We start from the raw sequence: 14058 nt of genomic DNA, 5'->3' as shown, positions 1-14058 counted from the left end.
CCTCCGGTGCTGGATGTCTCAGTGGGACTTAGAGCCTTTTACACCACTGTGCTGCGGATGGTCACTACTAGTGAGCCTGTGAGAAGTCAGTGAAGGGTCACTTGTCAGCTTGCTTTATGTTGGTTCAGGAACTCCTAAAGTCTGTGGGCTGGACTGTGTGACCAGGTCATGTTTCCAATTGAAGAACTTCGAGAACATTGAGGTCAGAGCTTCAGGTAGGAAAAGACTCCGTCCAGGTCCTACGTTTGCCTATTTGTTTGACAAAAGATTTCAAACCAGTTTAGCTCAGCTATAAGTAAGCAACCAGATTCGGTTTTGATTAAATGAGAATCCAGGAAGGAAGGAGGAAACCAGGAAGGAAAAAAGGAAGGGAAAAAATTAAATCAAAACAGAAACCAACAACCCAAAAAGAATCTGGTTCCACAGACCTGTTTTCTGGGTAGCTTGGTTCCTCATGGGGACAACTGATTGTAGATTTTTAGCCCCCCTCTCATCTGGGCAGATGCCCTTCGGAGATGGTGAATGCATTGAGGAGACTGCAGCCGGGGCAGAAGTGTGCTGTTTAACAAAGGACTGCACCCTGACAGTGTAGTATGTTCTCATGCTCCGTGGGACCTGAAGGCAGCCAACCAGCTGATGGTAAGGGTCCCGAGTGCTTACTTGGCTGTCCTAAACAGTACTCACAGGCTCTAGTGACATGTGACACTGAAGAACAGGGTTCTGTGTGTCTCATCATGAGCAAGAAGCCAGGTGAGGATAGCACCCTGTGCTCTTTTACATCCAAACAAAAACAGGATGTAAGGGTTACTGGGTTTGTTTAATCGAGAATCTTTATTTAGAATTACCATGTGCTATACTAATGAAGTGTTCCAGATTGTTTTATTCTTTCCTGACACTTTTTATTAGACTTTACTTCTTCTTTTGTGAAATTAAATACTCGTTTTGTTCTTTGTTCATTTATTTTATTTTTTTTCCACTACTAGGGATCAAACCCAGCATGCTAGGCAATTGCTCTCAGGTACACATCCTTATTTTGTTCTTTCAGAGCGTCAGTACTGGGCCGGGGAGATGGCTCAGTGAGTAAAGTGCTTCCTGCCAAATCTGACGACCCGAGTCCCATCCCAGTTCCCACAAGTTGTCCTCTGCCCTCCACAGTCATACTGTCGTGTGTGCCCATATACAATACACAAGTATGTGTTTTTAAAAGGTTATCACTAGTAAAGTAAAGCGGCAATAGATACATAGAAAGAGAACAAACATAGTGATATGCTTACTCTGTGAGGGCGGGGGAAGCTTTTTGTTGTTGTTTAGCCAACTGTATATACTGATAACTAGTTTCAGTATCTTCCAAGTGATTTTTTGTTTTCCCCCTTTGTCTGCCTGGCATTGAACCTAGGACCTTGTGCACACTGGGCAAGTGTTTTGCCACTGAACTGTACCTCTATCAATTTTGTACTTTTTAATTTGAGACAAGGTTTCAATAAGTTGCCCAGGCTGGCTTTGAACTTACTCTGTAGTCCAGGCAGGCCCTGAACTTTTGATCCTCTCTCTTCAGCCTCCTAAGGAGCTGCCATCCCAGGCCTGTGACGGTATCTTCCACATTAGTATCTTCCACATTTCGCTATTCTTGTTTCATCTATTCCCCTATTAGTTTTTTTTTCCTCCTTGTAATCTAAATTCTAGATCTCTGTGAAACTCACTGAAGTGTCTCACCAAGTGTAATCACAATAGAGAATCTGGTATGAGTCAGAATGCAATAGGGCTTAGGGACGGGAGCAGGGCAGCAATGGCCGTCTCCTCTACCATTTTCTGTGGTGGGTGCTTCGGTTCCCTTCCTAAAAGGGGGCCTAAAATATCTGCCTCAGCCTTACTCTTGGAGGATGTCTTTGGCTGTCCTTAGGCATGTGCCTCGTATTGACCCAGCCTCTGAGTCTGGCTCCTTCAGTTTTGCCCTCCCCTGTCTCAGCTCAACACTTTGTTCATCAAAAACTTGTTCTATGTAAAGACTTTCTGATTTTCTGATGGCACATACGTTCAGTCCCATTACTTGAGACACTGAGGCAGGAGAATGTCCAGTCTGAGGAAAACCTGGAAAACACTCAACCAAACAAAAACCCAAACTATTTCTTCCCTCCCCAGTTCTTTCTGTCATCAGAGGAAGCCAGTGGGCTGACTGTGGAGATGAGTGGGCAGCCTGGTTCCCTCAAACAAAGGTCTCTAGCCACACTTAGAGTTAAGAGAGAGCTACACTGAGCTGAAGGCCTTGCTCACACATCACTCCAGGCAGGAAGATGGGAGCCTGGGCAGCGTGCTCTGAATACAGTGAAACACTGTCAGACTGCCCAGGGCCTGCGTGGATACTGCTGTGCTCTCTTGGCTGCCCCTGGGTTTTAAGTTGAAATTCATCATTTTTAGATGGAAATTTTTAGCTGTACGCAAAAGTAGGAAGAATAGCATAACAAACCATCATCACGTTTAATAATTATCAACATCTTGCCATTTAACCTTTTTGATCACTCATGCTAATGGCAAAAAGAGTTTTGTGTTGCCAATTTGGACATTTTGTTTGTTTACAAATTGCATACATATGGCACTTTCCTGTTAAACACACACACAAATATAAAACTAAGTGGGAACAGAGCTATATTCATGCTGTGAATCCTTGGGGGACACACTGTGCTTCAGAGCCTGAGTCATTAGGAACATGAGATAATTAACCAAGCATGTTGACACCCATCCCATGGCAGCACCGTGTGGGTGCTGAAGAGAGGAATTAGAGCTCTGAGTGCCTGAGTCTGTTGAGCCAGAGTATCCTCTCTCCCTTTAGGATGAAAGTCTGGGGAGCCCCACCAGAGATGCTGCCTCCCTCTCCTCTTGTTAAGCTCCACTCCAGTTTAGCTGGAGACTGCTTTGGGTGTTGTTCTTGGTGTGCCTTTGTAACTTTGTTCTTTTTTGAGACAGGGTCTTGCTTGTATCCCTGGCTGGCCTGGCACTCACCTGCTGCCTTGGCTGCCTGAGGGTTAAGGTTCCAAGCACGTGCCACCATGCCCAGCCTTTCTTCTTGTTTGGACAGATTATTTGGCCTGGCCCTTTGTAATCATACCAGTTGCCTTGATTTTGACCTTAGCTGCCAAAACAAATGACCGAACAATCAAAAACATGTTTTATTTTGTATTTTGTAGAATAATCTTTTAGCTTGGTTTATCTAAATAGGCTTATACATTCCTTTTATGTGGCATTTAGAGTAAGGACAAGGAAGAGGTAACCCTGGGAGAAAAAGCATAATTCTAAAACAGTTAAGAGCTTCTAAGAGCTTGTGAACTGAAATCTAACCTCTGCTGGGTTCTGGTGCTGCAGAGGACAAAGGCATGTGGGAATGTTGCAGTCAGGGAGCCTAGGAGGACATTGGCACATCTGGCTGTGGGCAGATTGGTTTTTCATCCCGTGTGCTGGTTGATTTTGTCAACACAGACCTAAACATACCTGGGAAGAGGGAATCTTAATTGAGAAAATGCTCTATTAGAGCGACCTGTAGGCAAGTCTGCGGGGCATTTTTTGATTAATGATTGATGTGGCAGCCCCAGCTCCCTGGTGTGTGTGCGTGTGTCTGCGCATGCGTGTGTGTCTGTGTGTGCGTGTGTCTGTGTATGTATCTGTGTGTCTGGCTACAGGAAAGGTAGTTCTGAGTTGTATAACAAAGTAAGCTGGGCAAGCCATGAGGAACAAGCCAGTAAACAGCTTTCCTCCATGGTCTCTGCTTCAGTTCCTGCCATGGCTTCCCTCAGGTGAAATGGGATATGTAAGCCAAATAAACCCTTTCCTCCCCAAGTTGGTTTGGCCATGGTATTTTATTACAGGAATAGGAACTCTAAGGTATCAAGAGAACCAAAGGAACTTATGTGGGTGGCTATTATAATTATCTCCTCCTGTTGGGTCCTCAAGAGAGACACAGTTGTTCTTGGTTGCATGTGTCCTTCCAAGAAAAAGGCGCCTGTAGCATCTCTCAGGTTGTAGCCCAAGTATAAACAAAGCCTGCTCACTGAACTTGCCTTCACTCAACTCTTTCACTTCCTCAGCTGGAATAGGTTCAATACCAGGGGTCAGTCTCCACAGATTTACCAAAAACTAAAGAAACAAACTAAAGAACTTCACTATGACAGGCTAGCTAAGGGGTCACTCTGTAGAGCTCAGTGATCCATTTACCTGTGACCTTTGGCCAAGCATTAACTCACCCTGTCTACTCTCTTACCTTCCAGCCAAACTTGTCTGCAGACTCCTCACTTACCTATCAGGGAGGTAGGGGACAGCTGGGCTGAGTGCAGAGGCATGCAGGGCTCTCCAAGGAGCTTTTTCAGTCTACAGCAGGAAATGCGGCCTGCAGAGCAAGCAGCTCTAGGGCTTTTAGCCAGCTGACCATTTTGAAATGTTAAGTGGTAGGCCAGCCTGGTCTACAGAGTGAGTTCCAGGACAGCCAAGGCTAACAGAGAAACCCTGTCTCGAAAAAACAGAAAAAAAAAAAAGAAATGTTAAGTGGTACCTACGTCAAGTGAGGTCATAGATGACCGGCAAGCCATTAGGAGTGGTACATGCACTGTAGCATAATCAGGTATCTTACACCAGGTTATTGTCACTTGAATTGTAGATCTTCAGTAGATTTACAAACATAGTAACAGTTAAACGTGTGCGTGTGTGTTTGTGTGTGTGTGTGTGTGTGTGTGTGTGTGTGTGTGTGTGTGTGTTGCTGAGGATTGAATTAATGAACTGAGGACTTTACACAAGTGTGCTCTGCTACTGAGCGCACACAGCCTAAGGGGTTTATCTCTCCATCTGTTCATCCCCTGGAAACAGAATCTTACTATGTAGACCAAGCTGACTTTGAACATGTGATTCTCCTGCCTCAGCTCTCCAGTGCTGGGATTTTAGGCAAGTACTAGTACACCTGGGCAGAAAGTCTAAATAAAGGACATATACGTCGACTAGAAGTCTACTTAAAATCTCAAAAGCAGTTGGTTATACATAGGCCAGTTAGCAAAGGCAGCAAAGTGAGAAGGTGCAAAGATCGCTGAATAAAGCTCAGGGACTCAGAGCGCAGGGTTACAGTCTGCTGGGCATGTTCACCTAAAATCTTAGCACATGGGTGGCAAAGGGAGGAAACTTGGCAATATAGTTTAGGGCCAGCCTGGGCTGTGTGGGAGGCGGTCTCAAAAATAAAAACACATTTCTAACTCTGTCTTCCTGAGAAAAAGCACTCTTATCTGTCTGGACCTGCTTTCCCATCTCTGGACGGAGGATCAGCCACCTGCCCTCTGGGGAAGTCTCTGGGGTCATTTGTTTAGTGCACACTGAGGGACCAGCAGCCCCATTCCTACCTTGTTTCCCCTGTTGCAGGCTGAAGAGAAGAGGGCCTCTGTGCGGATGGGAGAGAAACCCCAGGGGCTCCTTTATTAATGTCTTTGGCTTCGATCTGCATCTGTCATTTGGTTATTTGTTCATTGCTGAGGTGGTTGAAGCAGCCACATAAGTGACACTGCATCGTGTTATAATGAACTTTCCGGCCGGTGGCATCACTGCACTGACGGTGGCTCTGCTCCTTTTGCAGTTTTGTCCATTCTTAATCCCTACCCTTCACTGTCTGTACAGCCACTGAGAATGGCCTGTGTAGATCGCTTCTGCCTGACAGTATCAATTGAGCAATGCTCTGTAAAGACCTGAGGTTTTGGCATTATCAACCAGAATTTCCAAAAGACCCATTTATGGGCTAAACTTGATCTTCTGTTACTTTTTAAACAGCTGACCTTAAAATTCTATGCTTAAGCAGTTCACCTGCCTCAGCCTCTGGAGTAGCTAGAGACAAGTGCATTCCACCAAGGCTGGGTAATATACATATAAACTCCCTCTCTTAGTGTGGGTGTGTGTATCTGTCTGTCTCTGTAGTGTTAAAGACCAGACTCGGGGATTCGTGCATTCTTGGCAACCACACTATATTTTAAAATGCCAATAGAGCCGGATAGTGGTGGCACACGCCTTTAATCCCAGCACTTGGGAGGCAGAGGCAGGCGGATTTCTGAGTTTGAGGCCAGCCTGGTCTACAGAGTGAGTTCCAGGATAGCTAGGGCTACACAGAGAAACCCTGTCTCAGAAAACCAAAAATAAATAAATAAATACATAAATAAATAAATAAAATTAAATAAATAAAATGTCAATAGAACTCCTTACATACGAGAACATTATTTTGTCATTTGATTAGCTCTTAGGGAGAAAAAAAAAAAAGAAAGCCTGGCAGTAGTGCCGGGGCACGCCTTTAATCTCAGCACCTGAGAGGCAGAAGCGGGTGGACCTCTGAGTTCAAGACCAGTTTGAGATACACAGAAACCCTGTATTGAAACTGCCTCCCCCTCAAAAAAAAGATAAGTATTTAGACATTCATATTTTACTTGAAAGTATTATAATCATATTTTTCTATTTTTAATAGTTTTGCATAGAAGTGTAACCTTAAGCTGGAATTGACTTTTCTGTTTTGCTGCAGAAATAAAGTATGTCCTGGTTAACTATAAATAAATCATATGCTATTACATATGTGTAAATTTTATCATTATTATTATGTTTCTGAGACAGGGTCTTTCTACTTAGCTCTGTCTGTCCTGGAACTTACTCTGTAGACCAGGCTAGCCTTGAACTCACAGAGACCCACCTGCCACCTGCCTCTGCCTCTCAAGCTCCAGGATTAAAGGCGTGTGCCACTATGCCCAGCTTTTTTTTTTTTTTTTAAGATTCATTTCTTTTTATGTTATATGCTTTGCATATGGGAGCGTTTTTCTGTGTAATCATGTGTGCAGTGGCCTCCAAGGCCAAAAGAGGGTGAGGATTCTCTGTCAGCTGCCATGCGACATGTGGAAACTGATGTAGCCCAGGTTGCCCTCCAACTTGCTACTTAGCTGGATGACCGTGAACTCCTGATCCTCTTGCCTTTACCTTACAAGTGCTGGATTGCAGAACCTAGGTTCTCTGGAAAAGCAGCCAGTGGTCTTAACCCTGAGACATCTCACCAGCCCCACACACCCATAAATTAATATATAGCTCTCTGCCTCTAAGACTTGAGCTCACTGAATGACCAAAATGGGGCTTAGTAGGAATCCCTGTAATTTTTTTTTTTTTTTTTTTTTAGAGACAGGGTTTCTCTGTATAGCCCTGGCTGTCCTGGAACTCACTCTGTAGACCAGGCTGGCCTCGAACTCAGAAATCCACCTGCCTCTGCTTCCCAAGTGCTGGGATTAAAGATGTGCGCCACCACCGCCTGGCCCTGTATGTTTGCCAATAAAGTAAAAAAAAATGTGGGGTTTCTAATTAACCACAAATTGAGTGATATGGCAGCAATAGTGTAGAGCCCCTGCGAGATTCAATGCAAATACAAGTCACAGTGATGAACAGCAGCATCTGTAGTAGAAACAGGGTATTCCTCTAGGCATTAGATAAGACTGCAGTCCAGTGGAAGGAGAGGAAACTAGCTGCAACAGCTGTAGATTTCAGAAGCCATGTGATGAGGACGCCTATGTGATGTCATGTTTATCCGATCACCTGCACACACAAAGAGCCCTGCCCAGGGCTGGGAGTGGAACTCAGTGGTAGAGTGCCCGCCTGGTACCTCAGTGACACATATCTGCAATCCAGCACTTCTGAGATGAAGGCAAGAGGATCAGGAGTTCAAGATCATCCAGCTAAGAAGCAAGTTTGAGGGTAGCCTGGGCTACATCAGGACCTGCTTTAAAATAACACAAACAAACAAACAAAAACTAGGGTATTCCTATCTTGGAACCCCTCCCACTCAAATTGTTTCTTACTTTTCCCTAATAAATTTCTCTCTGTGTATATATATGCTCATGTGTATATACACGTACATACACGCACGCGCGCGCACACACACACACACACACACACACACACACACGTGGAGAGATCGATTCCTACCCAAAGTCTAGGGAGAGTGCTCAGAGTGTGCTGTTAGCTCTAGATTTCCTCATTGAAATTCACAACTTGCAGAGACCTGGTGTGTAAGCCTATAGTTTGGGCCACTGGAGGAGGCTGAGGCAAGAGAATCACAAGTTCAAAAGCCAAACAGAGCAACAGTAGCAAGACATATCAGAAGATTAAAAAATGACAACTACCAAAAAAATCCAACCAGGGCTGGGAATGTAACTCATGGTAGAGTGCCTACCTAGTACTGAAGGGATGGACAGAAGCAGGGTAGGGGCGAGACGAACACATGAACGAATGAACAGGCACATTCTTGGATTCAGAAGAGTCATCTGAGAAAGGTTCTGCTCTCAGTGACAGCTGTGTCCCCTACCTTGTGTGTCACTGGAATACCTGCAAGGCCAGACTATTTAGCCTCCCTGGTAGATGTATTTTTCAGGAATATTCAGTTTGCAATCCTGTAAGGTAAGGGGCCTGTTTGAACTACTTTGAATATCCAAATATCCCCTTTTCTCATCACTTGCTCACAGAAACAAAGGAAGAAGTGGCCTTAGCCATTTCCTTGTCCACCTAAGTGTTAGCCTCAGCCTGTCCACTCCTCACCTCTGGAGCACCACGAAATTTTGTTTCTTTTTAAATCAGGCTCTATTCTCAGTCTGCCCTCCCACAGACTGAATCTTTCTCCTCCCTTGATTGCTACCCAGGCATTTCCCTGTGCTCACCCTCAATAATTAGGTCATCCTGTAAGACAGACCCAGCCGGCCAGCCCTTGACCTGGTCCTTTCTGGCTCCTGGTGTTAACTTGCACTTGCAGGCTGTTGATGTTTTAGGTTGCCACTAACAACTGTGTACTGCCCTCCTCTTCTGGTGCTCACTGACCAATTGAAGAGCAGTGCTAGCTCCAGCCTCCAGGAGACGGCTTGGCCAGCCCCTTTTACTGGTTCAGAAAGTCTACTAAATTACCCCAAACAAACAAAAGCCACAAAGGACAACCGAGTTTGGATTTCTCCCACAATGGATGCTTGGACTTACTAGAAATTCTTTCAGCTTTGCTCCTGTTGCCCATGCTGTGCTTGCAACATGCTCGTCTGCCCTGAGCGGTCACACGGCACCCCAGACAGCTCTCAAATATTACTCCTGAGGTCTCCTGTGTCTCAGGTTCTGAATCATTACAGTGCTCCTCGGAGCTGAGCCAAGGCCTTCCTAATGGTATATTTGTGGCGTCTTTGAGCTTTATGGCTCCTGGTTTCCCCGCTCTCCTCAGTGCGACCCTCCCTGCCATCAGGGCCATAGCAGAGGGTTTGCCACAGAAACAGTCTAAGCCCTGTGGGGCTCTCTGCACACATCCGCTTTTCTCTGAGATTACACAGGTTAATGGCTTCAGGGCATCCACGGAAGCAAGCTCTCCTGTGTCTTCCTGCAATGCAGGCAGAAGGAACATCCCTTATTTGGGACTTAGCATTCTCACAGCAGAAAGAAAAGACTGAGAGTTTGTTTGGATCAGATATCCATCCATCTGCTCCTAAGTCACTGACCACTGCCATAGCAAGTCAAGTGGTCCACTTACCTCTCTCCACTCCTCCACCCAGATGTTTACTGAAGGCTACAGCTGGCTCTCAGAGGTGGAACAGCATGCGCAGCAAGTGGTGCCTCGTTGAGATCTAGTCTGTTGGGGAGATGTAGGATGAATATGGTGACCTCTCTGTGTTCCAGCACGCCCGATCATATGTACGCCTGTGCTCCCTTCTAATGCCCAGACTTACCTGGGGCAGAGCAGTCCACACATGAAGGAACGCATTTCATTTTGTCTTGTTTTTATTATATTTATTTATTTACTCATATTATGCCCGTGGAGGTCAGAGGACAATGCTTTTTTCTTTCCACCATGTGGGTCCTGGGGATTGAACTCGGGCCTGGGTAGCAAGTACCTAAACCACTGAGCCATCTTGCTGGCCCTTTATTTCATGTTCTTAACAAGCCTGGATGGAAGATAGTATCCCCATCTTATAGGTAAGGAAGACAGAGGAACTTGTTAGCCAAGTGGAAGATGTTAAGGTATTTCATACAGTTTTTGAACTACAGTGTAGATTGCTGGTTTTATGAACATTAGAAATTAAGTACTATGTGATTTCTGAATTAATAAATAGGTTTTGTAATATATTTATGAAATAATGTCATGTTTAATAGCTATATATCAGAAATATTCACTCTGAGGTGCAACAATGTAAAAGTTATATACAGGTAAGCTTAAAAAACAAAGGAAACATTAAGTACTTTAGGACAACAGGGTTTAATTTCTTTTTGATATTTATTTTGGGGTATTGTTTGTTTATTTGTTTGTTTTACTCTATAGCCTAGGTTGGCCTTGAAATTGTGATTAATTTGCCTCTGCCTCTCAAATTCTGGGATTACTGGTGTGTGGCACCCAGCTCGATATTGCAGTTTTAAATTGTGTGTGTGTGTGTGTGTGTGTGTGTGTGTGTGTGTGTGTGTTTCATCCCTGGCACTTGTGTAAAGATCCGAGAATAACTTCATAGAGTTGGTTCTTTCCTTCCACCTTTTTTGGGATCAGGGGATTGAATTCAGACTCAGGGTTGGTGAGGCAGGCACCTTTACCCACTGAGCCATCTTGCTGGCCCAATAAATACATTTTAGAATAGAATTTTACCTTGCAGAAGACAAGAAGAGATTAAAAGAATTTGAAGCCATAGTCCCCCTGATTCTCTATATCCTAATTGTGACAATTTTTGTATATAATCTGTCTGCTTCCATATTAACATATTAAAGGCTATTTTTGATATATTCTGTAATTATGTAGAAACAGAGCCACATGTGACATTTTATTTTAACTTGACACAAAGCACCAATATTCAATAGTAAAGTTAGAAACTCCAGCTTTTTGTCTGTTACCAGTTGCTCCTGAGGGTGAGTGACAGTTTCATGGTTAGAGGCCAACCGCTCTTCTTTCTCTCTGCAGCCGTCACTTCCTCAAGCTGATACTGTTCGTGGAACCCGCCACCATGGGCTGGTGGAGAGGCCAGCCCGGAACCGCTTCCACCCCCTTCACCGAAGGTCTGGGGACAAGCCAGGGAGACAGATATCCTTTTTCCCTGTCTGAGGACAGTGTGCATTTGAAATGATTGAGAAATGGTTGGGATTTATCTCCCTGTGGTTCCCCTGTGGCCTCAGAGCTTCATCTGATCTGCAGAGAGGAAGCAATAAAAGTAACTGAGTTTAAAACTATAAACATCCCTACGGCCAGACTGGGAAAGACAGTGGTAGTTGTTTATGAAAATATAGGCAAAGTTCTGTTGAATAGAACAACAGAACACAAACATTCAATTCTGGTGCAACGGTATCTTTGGCATTTTCTTCAGAAATCAGCAGTATTAAGCTTGACTTTGAATCAACTTAGATTTAGTCTGTCTAGCAAAAACCAGGCAAATTGATAACGGGTTTGTGTTTTGTTGACCTGATGACCAGCTTTTAGAACTGAAAGAGGAAATCTTACAAGATTGTCTGTCTGTAGTTTCAGACTTGGTAAATGACAGGTAAAATGTAATATGGGTGTTTAGGAAAACTAAACAGTGCTGTCCCACTACGCTCTGTGTGGCTACGAAGAAGAGGGGCTGTGCTCCTGGCCATCTGAGCTCAGCGCTGCTGGGAGTCGGGCGAGCGGTCAAAACTGAGCTGGATGCTGTAGGAGGAGAGACAGAAGTGAGCAGGAGCTTCTCTCAGTTTACTGAGCTCAGGATAAGCCTGGGGAGGAAGGAGCAGATGGGCGTGGCGAATCTCCCTGCAGAGCGCTGATTCCTGGCAGTGATGGTAGAGTTGGCTTCATAAGCTTACAAACCAGGAAGTGGGGGAGGGCACTCATGTTTACTGAGCACCTACCCATGCCAGACACTGTGCTGGGCAATTTATATGTCATTTAGTCTTCAAAATTCAATGAGTCGTTTATTTTTTTAACCCTCAATTTTCCCACGAGAAAATTAAATATCAGAGTAACTTGCCTAGGATTCCATTGCTTGTGACTCATGTAGCCCAGGCTTGTCCACTCAGTGGCCTTGAAAACCATAAACTAAAGAATACTCCTGTGAGAACTGCAGGGATGTTCGGAGGAAGCCCCAACTTTCCTTGCCTTCATGGCCTCTCAGTCTTACTCTGTTGAGGTGAGGACAGTGATCCTGGGGAGCATTGACTTGTCTCAGCTCTCCCCTCTCGACACCACATCCAGTCCACAAAGCTGCAGTGACTCCTCCTTCTCCCTGTTACATGGTTTCCATTGGGGAAAATGAAAATGGCAGAGGATCTTGGGAATTCCTTCCTGGAGTGTGTGAGGACTTCATATAGAATGCAGAGGGTAAAGAGAAGCAGTTTATCTAACTAGCACATCTGCATATGGAATGGACACCAAGCAATTGCCCAAACGGCTTGTATTCCTCTAGCAAACAACCAGATGTTTCTCTGCCTGAGTGGACGACGCAGGGGTGGAGTGTGCCACTCGGTGGTAGGTGCTTGCTTGGCTCAGTGGCAGAGAACCTTGTGGCTGGTGCAAAGTCCTGGGGTTCATTCTCAGCATGAAAGAAGGAAAGGAATGGAAGGAGGGGGAAGGGAGAGAGAGAAAAGGGAAGGAGATGGGTAGGGAGAGAGAAGGAAAGGAAAGAGGAAAGGGGATTGAGACTTAAAGGTTAAGACAGAAGTAGGGCGTGGTCTGTCCACTCATTAAACATGTATCCATGGAGACCCTTCCCTGGGCCAGGCAATATCTTGGGCACAGAGGACAAAGTAATGAAGGAGATACCAACCTTGTGTTTTTTAATTTTACAATTCTTTAGGAGATGATGGACAGCTAAGAGGCAAATAATAATAATTAATTAACTAAGGAAAATAACTTCAGATGGTATCTTAAGTTACTTTTCTATTTCTGTGATATGACACCACATCCAAGGCAACTTATAGAAAAAAAAAAGTTTATTAGGGGCTTAGAGTTTTAGGGGGCTAGAGTCCATGGCATCATTGTAGAGACCATGGCAGAAAGCAGGCTGGCAGGCATGGCACTGGAGGGACAGCAACAGGCTGGCAGGCATGGCACTGGAGGGACAGCAACAGGCTGGCAGGCATGACACTGGAGGGACAGCAACAGGCTGGCAGGCATGGCACTGGAGGGACAGCAACAGGCTGGCAGGCATGGCACTGGAGGGACACCTGAGCACTCACATCTTGAGACACAACCTCAAAGCAGAGTCAACTGGGAATGCCTTTTGAAACCTCAAAGCCCACGCTTACCCAACGACACTACAACAAGGCCACACCTTCTAATCTTTCCCAACTACTTCTACCAACTGGAGACCAAACATTCAAACAAGAGGTATGGCTGTTCTTATTCAAGTCACCATAGATAGTATATGCAAGAACATAGCAGCTCCCAAAGAAATGTTCTGACATTGGGAAAAGAAGGCGAAAGTCCTAGGAAAGGCTACACTGCATGTTCAAGAACCTGTCTCTTTTTGTGTAATACATCCTAGAGGACGACCTGGCTCTGAGTTGGCTTGTAAGAGCATCAGCAAAGCCTGGCAGCTCCTGAGGGAAAGGAAAAACCAAACGGATATGCAGAAAAAGTTGTTGAGTGCAGAGTGTGATCTGATTCACTGATCATGAGCCGTGTCTCTGTGGTCATTTCCTAGTTGGGGTCCTGGGCCGGGACTTCTGATGTAGAGAAGTTCGCTAGACTAGGGGCGTCACTGATGAGCTATTAAGTTCTATTTGAGGAATCAAAAGGCTTAGCATCAAGTGACAGGTAGGACAGTTTTACACCTCAGCTGGTGACTTACTCAGAATTTGGAGGAAGACACCAAGACTTTCTTTGCTTTCCTGGTGTACATTCTGTTAACTATGAAATAACTTACTTTAAACTGCTGCCTTTCATATTTGTCTGTAGTACCAGTCTAATTTTTCAGAATTATCTTTTATGTGTATGGTGTTTTGCCTGCCTTTATGTCTGTGCACATATATGTGTTTGGTCCCTATGCAAATTAGAAGATGTGAGATTTCCTGAAACTGTAGTTACAGACAGTTGTGAGCTAC

General features: G+C 44.8%; 1 protein-coding gene across 5 annotated transcripts in view; it reads left to right on the top strand.

The window, feature by feature from the left end:
• The window catches only part of Crtc3 (CREB regulated transcription coactivator 3), a 103694-nt gene that overhangs the window by 50456 nt on the left and 39180 nt on the right, over positions 1 to 14058 (top strand). For all 5 annotated transcript variants that reach the window (XM_034501010.2, XM_076936701.1, XM_034501005.2 and 2 more), the window contains exon 3: positions 10949 to 11068. In XM_034501010.2, coding sequence (XP_034356901.1) covers positions 10949 to 11068 — 120 coding nt within the window. The remainder of the gene's footprint in view (positions 1 to 10948; positions 11069 to 14058) is intronic.

Source organism: Arvicanthis niloticus, chromosome 1, assembly GCF_011762505.2.
Source record: "Arvicanthis niloticus isolate mArvNil1 chromosome 1, mArvNil1.pat.X, whole genome shotgun sequence".
Classification (NCBI taxonomy): Eukaryota; Metazoa; Chordata; class Mammalia; order Rodentia; family Muridae; genus Arvicanthis; species Arvicanthis niloticus.
This window is presented reverse-complemented; position numbering and strand designations above follow the sequence as displayed.